The sequence below is a fragment of the Alligator sinensis genome, unplaced genomic scaffold (genome assembly GCF_000455745.1).
Source record: "Alligator sinensis unplaced genomic scaffold, ASM45574v1 scaffold576_1, whole genome shotgun sequence".
Taxonomy (NCBI): Eukaryota; Metazoa; Chordata; order Crocodylia; family Alligatoridae; genus Alligator; species Alligator sinensis.
Window position 1 is genome coordinate 637,256 of NW_005842819.1, and position 13,282 is coordinate 650,537.

Consider the following 13,282-nt stretch of genomic DNA (forward strand, 5'->3'; position numbering starts at 1 on the left):
AGGGCGGTTCCCCCCGCGGCAAAGCCCCGCCTTCCCCGTGGGGCTGCTTGAGGTCCCCGGAAGCCTATCTTAGCTCACCCATAAAAAGTACAGGCTGAAGGCAGGGGGCACTTGTGCGGGCTACCTCGGTGGGAGGGCACAGGGAAGCAGGGCTGGAAGGGACCTCACAAGGTGATCTAGGCAGGATGGTCCCTGAGGAACCCATCCCAGCCTAGTGCCTGTCCGACCCACTCTTGAAAACTTCCAGTGGTGGAGATCCAACAGCTTCTCTCTAGGCAGCCTATTCCAGTGCACGTTGAGTTCAGGTGCATTAAATTTGTTTGTCTGTGGTCCCACCAGGGCCAGGACCTCCTGGTCAACCTCCTGGCCCTGGCCAAGCTGGGCTGACCAGGAAGGAGGCTGTGGCCAGGAGGGTTCCCGGGGACTGCGGGGCACTTTCTTTGCCCTACTTCATTCCGGTCTCCGAACAGAGTATTGCTGGGCAGTGTCCGCTGGCTCCTTGGGTTCATTTGAGGGTCGGTAGGTGCTCACTGGTGTGCTCTGCTCAGTGTCCCCACTTGGCACTCTTGTTTTGAACCTTTGAGCTCCAGTCCTCCGTGACTTCATTATTATATGTCCAAAGAAATTTGTAACATACCACTAGTGGCCCCCAGTACTAAAGGGGGCTTATAGTTTCTGTAGCGGGCCTGGCCCTTGACTTCCCTTGATGTGTTAAAAGTCCTGCTCCACCACCTGGCCACCTTCATAGTCAGAAAGTTCTTCCTGATCATCAACCTAAATTTCCTCTGCTGCAGCTTCAGGCCATTGCTTCTACTCCCAGCCAAGTGGCCACAGGGAAAAGCCCATCTTTGGCCTGTCTAGAATTGATCTTCAGGTATTTGAAGTCTGTTATCAAATCCCCACTCAGTAGTCTGTCTTCGAGACTAAATAACTTGCTTTCTACAGCCTTTCCCCAGAGTCTTGCTCAGTCTTTCTAATCTGCCCCCATCTTTCTTGAAGTGTGCGGCCCAGAACTGGACAGTCGAGGTGTGGTCTCACCAGTGCCAAATAAAGGGAAAAGCAGTTAAAGGGAAGAATGATTTCCCTTGGTTTGCAAGTCTCATTCTATTTGATACAACCCAGTATGCTGTTGGGTTTTTTTCACAATAAGAGCACGCTGTTTGTTCATATTCATCTTAAGGTTTGAAGAAACCCCTAGGTCCTTCTCTAGTACTGCAGTCTAGCTATCTTTATGTGGGCCCACAGGCTTGTCTGTCTGTAAAGGCAGGGGTTCACCATGAGACAAACCAGTGCAAGTCTGAATTGTACCGCTCATCTCTTGACCCATAGAGAGCTCCTTGTCTGAATGCTTCATTACCATCATGGGAGAGAGAGTTGGCTAGTCGCTCCTTGGACCTGTGCAGGACCAAGAAGGCCCCTGCATTTAAGCACTGAAAGCCACAAAGTGCAGTATGGAGTGATATGCAGAACTGTGTTCTGCCTGTAAAGATCTACTGGGATCTGGTCAAGGTTGGGGGAACTGCCCTAGGAGTAATGGCAGGGGGTAATCCAGTGGAGTGCTTTGCCTGAGGTCAAAGGCTGGCAACAGCTGGTGGCTTTCAAGGGGTTTTGTGCACAGTCAATGAAATGATCAGGCCTGCTTGATGAGTATCAGGGACGTGGGCCTTAGACCCACAGAGGAACAGCTAGCCACCTCACACACACCTGTTAAATAGCAGGGGCCTTGTATGTATGTCAACTGATCTTGTGGGACAAATGAAAGACAAAAGAGGGGGGATGGGAGTGAAGGTTAAAAAAGTGCATCAAGGATGGACACTGAGCAGTGCACACCAAACACTGCCCATTGGCCCTCAAACAGGTCCAGAGAGCCAGTGTCCTGCAGGGGTTGTGCCTGGTCCAGTACTTTTCAACATCTTTATTAACGATTTGGATGTGGGGGTGAAGAGCTCACTGGCCAAGTTCATGGACGACATCAAGTTATGGGAAGGCGTGATCATGCTTGAAGACAGGCTACAGATACAGGCGGATCTAGGCAGGCTTGCAAGTTGGGCAGATCAGAACCTGATGAAGTTCAATGTTGAGAAACGTAAAGAGCTCCACCTCGGAATGAGCAGCCCCCAACACACCTACAGGCTTGGCGACACCAAACTGACTAGCACCACAAATGAAAGGGACCTGGAGGTAATAATAGATCACAATATGAAGGTGAGCCATCAATGCGGCACTGTAGCCAGTAGGGCAAATAATACTCTGGCATGCGTCAATTGATGCATCTCCAGCAAAACCAAGGAGGTGATTCTTCCGCTCTACTCAGCACTGGTGAGACCACAGCCGGAGTACTGCATCCAGTTCTGGGCACTGCTCTTTAATGAGGATGTGGACAAGCTTGAGAGAGTCCAAAGAAGAGCCACCCATATGATCAGAGCCTTAAAAGACTGAAGGAAAGTCTGAGGGATTTGGGACTCTTCCTCGTGAGGAAAGGAAGACTGAAAGGGGACCTGGTAGCAGCTTACTGCTACACTAGGGTAGTACATCAAGTGCTCAGTGAGCAACTGTTCATTAGGGAACCTGAGGGGAAAACCAGGAGTAATGGCCTCAAACTCCTGGAAGATTGATTCAGGCTCAACATTAGGAAAAACTTCTTCACAGTCAGGGTGTCCAGACTGTGGAATAAGCTCCCTCCAGAGGTGGTGCAATCAGCTCCCCTGGAAATCTTCAAGTGGAGACTAGACAGTCACCTTGCTGGGGTCACCTGACCCCCATTTATGTTTCCTGCTTGGTGCAGGGGGCTGGACCTGATTATCTTCCTAGGTCCCTTCCAGCCCCTTACAATCTATGAACACTGCCCAGGGAACCTCTGCCTGGAGACACAAATGGACAAGGGGTGGAAAAGCGGCCTCACAGTCCCTGGGATTCTTCCCAGCCAGAAAGAATTTTGATATACCATTCAGGACAGTGAGCCAAAGCCAGCGAGTAGAGCTATATGCCCACCCCCACGGTGATGGAAGCGGCTAAGGGCATATCACTGATTGCTTGCAACAACACCACAAAACAAAAACAAAACAAAACAGGGACGGGTGTGAGGGCTCGGCTCAAAACAAGCGTTGCAAGGGGAGACACAGAACAGAGCACACTGGACAGTGCCCACTGGACCTTGAATCAGTCCAAGGAGCCAGTGGACACTGCCCAGTGAAACTGCTTGGAGCCATGAACCAACAAGGGACAGGAAAGCAGCCCCACAGCCCCCAGAGGTCCTCCTTCCTGGTCAGATACATTGCTAGCTTGGCTAGGGCCAGGAAGAGATTGACTAGGACTTGGTGGGGATTCAGGTGGGGAGTTCATAAATGAAGAGGTGTGGGGAGCAGTGCAGCCAGAACCCCAGCAGAAGGTTCTGAAGGAGGCAGGGAAGGGGCTGCAGCCTGGCGTACTACAGGTAAGTGTGTGCCAGGATCTCCCTCTGCACACAGAAGGGGCAGGTGTTGAGGGATTAAATAGTCAGATATAGGTGTGCTGCAGGTACATAGACTGTTTTATTTGAGAGATTGCAGTGTGGTTAAATATTGTTCCTACTCTGTGTAAATACTGTAGCACAGACTGTCCCTGATAACTTTTCTCCTCTTCCCAGGTGAGGTACAGTCCAATCTGGGCTGCTAGGAGTTCCTTCCTTTCCCCAAAGTATAAAGAAGCCCTGGGAGCCAGGAACTGGGTGGAAGGTCTCTTGCACCCAGGGTCTTGTTCCTTTCTTAGTGCCTGGGGAAACTGCTCAACAAATAAGGGCTTTTCTTGTGCAAGAGAATTCTGCATGCCTAGGTGAGCTCACTGGTATATGCTTTTCCAACTCTTTGAGCAGCTGTGAAGTCTTTTTTTTTTTCCCTCCTCTTGATAAATGCCACTGATTCTTTTTCCTGCTCAAGGGGTTTTGATTCCTTCTAGAGAGACCTGGGGTTGGCCCAACCAATCATTTTTCCTCTGGGACTGACTGCTAAAGAAGTGTGACTGCCTGATTGGGTCATCTCCTCTTTCTTCCCTGATCGGGTTCCAGTGTGCTCTTTTTAGAGGCCAGACATCGCGGAGCCCAGATTCTCGGGCCATTCTTTTGTGGTCTCTGTCTGACTCCAATGTGCTGGGGGTAAAATGGAAAGCCTCCACCTGCTATCTTATTTGTAATCTTTTTGTTCTTAATTTGCAGTCTTGTGCCATCCATACCAATAGGGTATTGACGAAGTAAAGTACAAATAAAGTATTCTTGAGGTGCTAAAATAAAAACACTTAAAATATGGTTGATTATAAAGAAGGAAATTGCACTCCAGCTCATTGTCATATTTGCCTGTTTCTGCCCTTACCTGCAACAGGTTCCAAATGCCAGTTGCCTGATGCTACTGTTTCTGGGAAATCAACTATGATTTATGCACAGCTGACAGCTTAACATTGAAAAACAAGGCAATTCTGATCTGTTGCTTTTCAATGGCTCTTTTTCCAAAGCTGGTAACAGCATACTGTATTTTCTTACATACACGTGCACCTTTTTGTTCCCCCCAAAAACAGCTGCTGGAAATGGGGGTGGGTATTATAAGCAAGGAAATGTGGTAACAGTAGCTTCTGGTGCTTAAACTTTTATTCTGCAAGTGTGAAGGTAAGTCTGCAGGGGGTCTCTGGGGAGCAGAACGGTGAGCAGGCTCTTCTCTCTAGTTGCTGCTATTCAGTTATTTACTCCAAGGAAAAAACAAGATGCTCATCTTAGTCCAGGGAGTGTTGTACATCAGAAAACATGGTACTTGGTTTCTACTTAGGTTTCAACGTATTTTTGTCAAAATATACAGATGACGTTTTCACTCATTTTTAGATTTTTGTAACTGGAAAAATGCTCAATGCAAACTTGAGAGGCACTAAACTTTTTTTGTTTCCATGAAGCAGTGGTGCCCAGCCTTTCAGCCAGCCCCAAGAACTGGTGCAGGGTTGGTCCGTGAACTGAATCTGGCTCATGGGGCCATCACAGTGCATGGCTCAGCCTACTGTGCCAAATCAGGCCCTGTGCCAGGTCATGCCTGCAGTCCTAGCCCCATGTATAGGACCATGGCATCTATCCCACAGGCCTTGGAAATTTGGTTCCAAGGGAATGGTAGCAGTGTTAATTGCCACCCCTTGCCTGCCCCCAAATTTCCAGACCTGTAGTTAGCCCTGTGGGTCAGATGACATGGCTCCATGGGCCAGAGGTTTTACACCAGTACTATAAAGCAATTCATTTTCTTTAAAGGCTCACAAATAATGTTGATGACCTGCATAGTTCTCTGTACTGTCAAAAGAAAGAAGAAAATATGTAAGGATCCTTGTGAAAATACCAAATAGGAGATGTTATCATGTCAGACAAGTTCTTGTGCTAAAAGGCTGTGTTTATGAACAAGCTGCAAAAATGCCCTTATGTGGATGCAGCTTTACTTAGCTGCTTTAACTGCAGTTTTATTTAGCTGCTTTGTTTGAAGGTAGGATCAGATTCTGATATTTTAAAGAGACTAAAGGAAAAATATAGTGAATAAATTCAAATGCCCATTACTAAAATTAAGATACTAGAAATCATAACTTTTAAAAACATGAAGGATGTTTCTGCTGATTTACAGGAAGTGGTATATGATTATGGATGAAAGACCTTTCCAACTAACAAAATTATCTTATGCCTGTGATGTGTGGCTGTTGACTAAGTTTTTATGTAGATTTCATCAGCTATTATAGTATGTCCTGTACATTGGGAGAGGCAGGTGAATCAGTAATATAAGATGTATTATTGCAACTAAATTTGAAGATCATCAGCTGCTGCAGAGGTAAAGCAATGTAACAGTCAGATTGCAGATGGAGGAACCATAAGTCGAATGCATCATTAAGTAAATTGCCAGGTATCACTGTATTTCATTCACAAATGGACTCTGTCCTGAAGCATTAGCTTCATTTCTGATGCATTGAATTGCACTTTCTGTAACTTGGGAAATTGCATACAGTGTTGCATTGATGTGCACATTGGTTAAATGCATAATTTGCTTAACACAAAGCTGGTTTCACATTTTTGCCAGTTGCTTTAATTATAACACCCATTGGTTATCTGTGCGTTGATGAAATGCACATACAGTTTAAATGTATAAGAATTTTTTATCAGTGTTTAACAGCATAATTGGAGAAACTGACAGAGTGGCAGCGAATTTTCAAGGCTTATAATGCAACTCTCATCTGACTAGACCCTGTCAATTTGAAGGTTGCTATTAAGGGTAGAAAAACCTTTACTTAAGTGTGAAAAAACTTACTATCAGCTGTTCCTGTAGTTAATCAATATTGCTTACACAGAGGTAAGAGAAACGCACTTAAAGTACACTATATGCAGCAAAAAATTTAAAATGAGAGTTTGAGTAAGTGATAGAACAGCTCAAATGGAAAAGTGTTTCATTCATGAAAAGGCCTAAATAGGACTGCTAGATCAAAATCACTCTGCAGCTATCAGTTGGTTTGGAAGCAGAAGACCAGTTTTGAATGAGAAGGTGATTCACTAAAGCCTGTTTCCTGGATGAAACTTTCAGTGTATTTTGGTAGAAAATCTATTATAAAAATGTAAATGAGGGGAAGGGGGAGCCAGCTGCCCACTGTGGGCTCAGGGCCAGGGGCTCCGCTGGCCTCTTCCTGTTGTGGGGGCTGAGCTGAGGCTGTGCTTGTGGTGGATGTTGGCAGCACTGGAAGGGGAGGGCTACGGCCAATTTTGGAGTGGCTATAGCTACCCCTCCCAGCATCACCACTGCCCACCCTGCCCCTACCTATTCAGAGCCCACCCCCACCACTGGGAAGAGGCCGGTGCAGCCCCAGGCCCCGAGGCCACAGTTGGCAGCCCTTCCTTGCCCCGCACACAGATACAGCGGGCACATGCCCCCCATACCTCCCTGGGGGATGCGTGCAGCAACAGGGAGCCACCCCACTCCCCACCCTCCAGATGAGCTGCCCGTGGCTCTGTCCCACTCTCAGGGTCACTTTCATCACCCTGGCTGGGCAGCACCTGCCCCACTCCCTCCTTCACCATGGGGGGTGGGCCTCGATCTGCATCCCGCCCTTTCCCTCCCGCACACTCCTTCTTAACCTGCCTGCCATCTGATAACCCCAGGTAACCCGTCTGCATTTTACCCGCTACATTTTGTCACTAGTTCAACATTTCCCCCACCCCCCAGTTAAATTTCCCCCCCCCCCCCCCCCAACCTACCTGTCTCACACCTGTTGTCTCCCATGGCCTCTGATCCTCATTGCCACGTATTTGCATCTTTACAGACCTACATTTTGCATATTGGCTTCCATTCCACCCAGGAGAACAAACAAATCACCAGCAGACTCTCCCTATGCCTGAAGAAGGGTATTTGTGCCTGAAAGCTTGTAAAGAACAATTTTTCCAACTTTTTAGTTGGTCTAATAAAAGATGTCACATTTACCCAAAAAAGCCTTGTCTGCCAGGAATAGGGCGCCTAAGGGGTGGATATATTTGGGGATTTTTTATTCTCAGCCCATTGGGCTATTTAGGACCACATCTTGCAGAATAGGTTTAGAGCTGTTTTTAAACGGTGCAAGTTTGTACCTGTCCCCATGCTGAGCCATTATGCCAGAACGAATTGCCATAGTTTCAGGTTCCTTTTTAATATTCCAGTGCCCTTTTAAGTAGTTTTGTTCTCTCATTGCACTCCTGTTCTTTAAGTTATTCTGTCCTCTTAGTGTATTTTATTTTGTCCTCTTACTTTAAGCTGCCCTGAGCCTTTGGGAAGGACATAACTCAAATGAATGAATAGATAAATAGTTTAGAGTGGCCATAGATTTTAGAACATGCTTTTTATATTCCACAGATGGTTTCTGACTTGGGGTCATTTGGGGAAAGGATATTAAAAGGTTTTAAGAATGCAAGCATTTAATAAATAAATGTTATTATATATTTTGTAATATAAAATATTGAACCATCATTAATCTTAGCTCTGTTGCAAATCCAGCCAGATTAACTGTCAAATAATGACCTGAAGAAGACAACTTGTCTAACTCCATCCCAACTATGCAGTGGACCAATAAAAGATTATCACCCTAAGAAATCTTTGTTTATCACAAGAAATAACTAATTCACTCTTTCAAATATTTGAGTGAAGAAAAGTTTGTAGATTTGTATTTACAACTTTTTAAGTGCCCCAGAATCTAAACAAGAATTTTAATTTGAATTTCAGACTTGTTCTGTGTATTCTAACTGATCAAGCAAAGCAGGGACTAACATGCACTTGGTTAACTCCAAAATGTCACTGAATATTTTAGGCATCAATGCACAAAAATGTGTGCGCCTAAATCAGAATGCTGGAAAAGTGATTCAGTGGAAGATCAGGCTTTCCAGGTTGCCTGCTACTGAAGGGAAAGGAATATCTTGCTGTTGCCTGTGCATATCAGAGACAGTAGTCTAATTTTTTGCATAGTGAACAGTGTCTGTAGCATGGCTGTAATGGAAATAAGAGATCTTTATGAGAAGGATGTTGTGGTAAGGAAGCATAGACTATTGGTAGGGGAATGAAGTATATAGAGGAAATAGGGGCTAGGATAGACACAATGCAGGTAAAGGCGCAAAGGGATCTAATGCATGATCCACACAATCAGGCCTCCTGCCATGCCACATGTGCACACGCCCCATGCCTAGGAATCCACATGCCTGCAGCTGGGAAACTGCAGCTGCTGCAGGGGCATTCCCAGCTGATGATTCCTAGGCATGGAAGGCCCCACATACCCCAGCATCTGGGAGACCAGCTGCTGCAGTTTCCCAGCTGTGTGAGGCCCTGTCAGCTGGGAGCTCCCAGGCTTCAGGATACACATGGGCCACCCCCTAGCTAGGAGCTCCAATCAGCCACAAAGCCCCTGGCCAATCATTCAATTAATGATGTGATGGGAAGTAGCCATATATTTTGTGGAATATCTTTGAAACTTATTCTTCTTTTCATCGCACCATTAATTGAACGTGTGGCCAAGTGACCACATAAGATACGATTTAACTAGTTAATTGTGCCTTAAGTATAATATGTAGATTCAGGCTAAAGGATTGGCAAGATGGTGACTTTAATCCTACATGCTTTCAGAGGCTCAGAATTTTTCCTGCTTCCAGTTAATAAAAAGATCTAAACAAAAATTCTTGTAAAAAATTAAAGTGCCCACTCTGTATGTATTTTTCTCTCTCTCTCTCTCTCCAGGTTTTATACAGGATCTGTTCTTTCCTCATTTTTTGTTTTTTGCTTTTGTCTCATTTGTACTACAGTAGAACAAAAAGGTGCTGTTAAAATGAGGAAAATCCGCTTGGAAAGGATCTTATACAGATCACAAGCATTACTTCTGGCGTTTTATTTTCAACATGAATTTACAATTTTTAACAATACTGTAGGAAAACTCACTTCAAGTGCTTGAGACCCAAATTACTGGAGAAGGAGGTTTCAGCTGGTCAAGAGACACATTTATAATAAAACAGAGGGAGCATTTTGTAAACCATCTTGTAATTTAAATGTTTTTTTATAGGAGTATACCTACTGGGAAAGTATGGGCAGAAGAAAATTAGAGAAATCCAAGAAAGAGAGGCAGCTGAATATATTGCCCAAGCACGAAGGCAGTATCATTTTGAAAGTAATCAGAGGACTTGCAATATGACAGGTAAGACTCTTTTCTGGATGGGTAGAATTATTTGGGGCTATATACAAAATATTCATGCTGGCAAGACAGCAGTTGGAACGTAAAAAGCTTTGATACTGAATAGTCAAATGTTTTATCAACATGTAGTTGAAAATAGTACTATTGACTCAAGAGTAAATGTAGAAACACAGAAATGTAGGGCTGGAAACTCAAGATCTAGTCTGTTGTCCTACTCTGAGGCAGGCTGCTTATGCACAACATACAACATAAGGATTACAGCTTATATATTTAAGATTCATTGTTTTTAAAATTTCTAGTGTTCAAAAATAAAGTGGTCCTCAAACTTGGAATGGTTGGATTTATAGCAAACTATCAATATTAATAATTTAAACATAGTATTCTTGAGCTGCACAGAAATAAGTGGACAGGCAACCTTTTTTTTTTTTTTTTTTACATAAAATAAACTTTGTAATCCACCAATTCCTTGTCTTTGAAGGCAGACAAATTAAAACATTAGAAACATTGGGTTGGTAGTGACACTGAAAATGATTGTTCTTTGTAATACAGGTTGGAAAGAGGAAATAGTAACATATTTTAAAATTCTACATTATTTATTCATTACAAACATTCAGGTGGTTTAAGATTATTTATATAGCACGGGTTGGGCACCACTTCTTTCCTTCTTTCTGGATTGGTGACTGATTCCAAGGCTACTTGAAAATAAGTCTACACTTCTTTTTTAAAACAGAAAGACTTTTCCATTTCATAATGCTGGAGTTTTTATACTGAGGGGATTTGGGTTTGCCATTCCTGTCCCCCTCTTACAGATCAGTATGTTCTCCCCGACAGGTTTTTTTTCGTTGTGATTGGCATCTATTGCAATGTACTATGCATTGCATGTTTTTCTTTTCCCTACTACCTATCAGAATAGGGGCTTGTATCTGAGATACTCCAAGGTACATAGAGATTTGCCTCCAGTTTTCTCCTTTGCTTTTCAGTTTTAAAACTTATCTCCCTCAAAGATGCTGTCTCCTTCCTCTCTTTTGAAATAAACTTACTGTTTTCTTCTTCAGAGAAATGCAGTTCTATAGATTTTTGCCAGTCTCACATGTGCTGCACATATGCACACATAATTTTAATAGATTTCTATATGTCAACTTGATATAACATAGTTTTATATAAAAATATAGTGACACTAACAGTTAGTGTAACTGGCTTCCTGAGCATTTGACTTATGCCGTAAGACACACATGTTGTGTAAGGTTGGCTTATGGTAGTGCACTGTTCACTTGTAAAGCAGTTAAAAGGAAGAATGATTTGTTGAAAACCTCCAAGTTATTTACAGTCATGCTACAGTGCACCTTCAAACCTTTCTGTGTAACTTAACCTCCTTTCCAGTCACCCCCCCCCCTCCCCGCCCCCCCAAGTACTTATGCTTTTGGGGCTTGTATTTTCTTGAAGCATACCTTTTTCCTTTTTTTTTTTTTTTCTTTAATGATAGTGCTATCAATGCTTCCAACACTGAGGGATGGCTTAATGCATCAGTTGAACTCTGAGAGTCTCACGTCTCTACTGAAAAACAGGTAATTTTTTTTTAAAGATTTCTTTAAAACTGCTGATTGACTCGTTTTTAGTCGCAAGATAATGTTCTCTTGGTTTTGGTTTTTTACAATGTACTTGCCATTTAAGAAGCACGTGGGATTGTGTGTCTGTACCTTTTGAGTATTTTGAGTTCCCTATATCTGAATAAAACAAGGTAAGTTTATTCACGTAATGTAGTAGTGTAATTTCCAAGTCTGGCACTTTTGAAATTAGTAGAAGAATCAAGCATTCCCTGAGGCACTTAACAATTAAAGAGCCCAAGGTTGGAAGCACTCATCCTGTAGAATTCCTGTAGATGAAGTGTTAGGAGGATCTGGTCCAATGGTAAACCAGGACAGCGTCTTGAATGATGGCATTGAGTTTGTAAAATAGTCTAAACAAGTGGAGAGAAGTCTGGAAGAAGGGAGCTATGGTTAATGATTTTAAACTAGAACAGATGGGGCACATTCTACTAAGTGATGCAAAAAGTTTCAGACGTGCTTATTTACATATGGTAACAGCTATTGTGTGATTTCGTGCTGCAAGGAACTTGAATGATTACCAGCAATCGACTACCAATGATCTCTTCAGTTTTTATTTGATTTGTATTGAAACAGTGATCTAGAGGTGAAAAGCTAGCTGCTGTATATGCAGCTTTTTATTCTGTCAAGAAATTATTTCATTTACTTATTGCTATAGTAATTCATATAATGGTATTCTGACTTGGAAGAACTAAGGTCAAATACTGTAGTAATCGAAGTTCACAATAGCTACTTTAAAAAAAAATTCTTAAGAAAAAAAACAACTAAAAAGATTGTTTCAGTAGTTCAGCCTTAATGAACTGCTTAACCAATCATTGTCACTTAATAAGAAAGAATAAGTTTCAGCAAGCAACTTAATGTGATATTTAAAATGGTTATCAAGCCCTGAGTAATACACTTATATTGGATTCTCTGAAAGTTTCTTAATTATAACTCAAATATTAATTGCCAAAATGGTGGAGGGGGAATATCAAACTTGTTTTTCGGGGCTCATAAGAATATTAATTTTATGCCACCTGTTAAATAAATTTGTCATAATAAATCACATTTTAAAATGGAAGTATATTGAAGGAAATATTAAGTAAATGAGAGCAATTAAGGGATCTGGCTTCTCATCACTTTTGTGTACTGAACTAATGAACAGAACAAGTAGGTCTGCAATTCTGGATGTCTTCCACTTCAGTTTGAAAACGCTTAGTGGACAAAGTTATACACCAGAGTTTATCAAAGGGTATCTTTGTATCAAATTTGATCTGATTTCTCTAAGAGATGACTGGTTTGAACAGCTTATAAGTATAATGACAGAGCTCTGAGAAGAACAAAGTTGGCTTATTAATGAAAGACATGAGACATTTTTTTTTTTAAATTCCAGTATGCTTGCACTTTCTTTTGACCTAAGCCCTTCAATTAGGGATGCAGCGATAGAGATTTTGGGGGCTGATACTGATAGCCGATTTTTAAGAAGGCATATTGGCTGATTCAGATCTGATTTCTGATACAGCAGCATCCAGCTGGTGAGTCTGTTGTGGTATGAGGGAAGGGGCATTGGGTGGGTAGATCAATGCCCCCTGCGGTGAGGGAAGGAATGGGACAGGGGTAGATGCTGCCCAGCCGAGTGGGGCAGGACACAGGACAGAGCTGCAGGTCATCTGGGGGGCAGCTCCCACCACTGCGTGCACCCTGGGAGGGCACAGGTGGGGTGGATGGGCTGCAGCTGCTGGCTGGAGCTGGGCCTCTGCCGGACTCTTCTCGGTGGGGGCTGTGTTCGGGGCGGGCAGTGGTGGCACTGAGAAGGGGCTACAGGGGAGGCTGCAGCCACCCCAGATTTCACTGTAGCTGCCCCTCTTGGCACTGCCACCATCCACCCAGTACAGCCCTGGCTCGACCCCTGCCTCCACCCACATGCCAGGAAGAGCTTGGGCTGTGCCAGGTGAGTGGTGGTAGTGCTGGGATGGGGGTTGGGGAGGGCTACGGTGAAATTGGGTGGCTATAGGCCCCTTCCAGCG

The 13,282-nt window shown here is 43.6% G+C and overlaps 1 protein-coding gene across 1 annotated transcript in view; it reads left to right on the forward strand.

Annotated features, from left to right (window-relative positions):
- Window positions 1-13,282, forward strand: part of PEX3 (peroxisomal biogenesis factor 3) — a 39,023-nt gene that overhangs the window by 297 nt on the left and 25,444 nt on the right. The window contains exons 2-3 of the mRNA XM_014525521.2: window positions 9,544-9,675; window positions 11,156-11,237. Coding sequence (XP_014381007.1) covers window positions 9,544-9,675; window positions 11,156-11,237 — 214 coding nt within the window. The remainder of the gene's footprint in view (window positions 1-9,543; window positions 9,676-11,155; window positions 11,238-13,282) is intronic.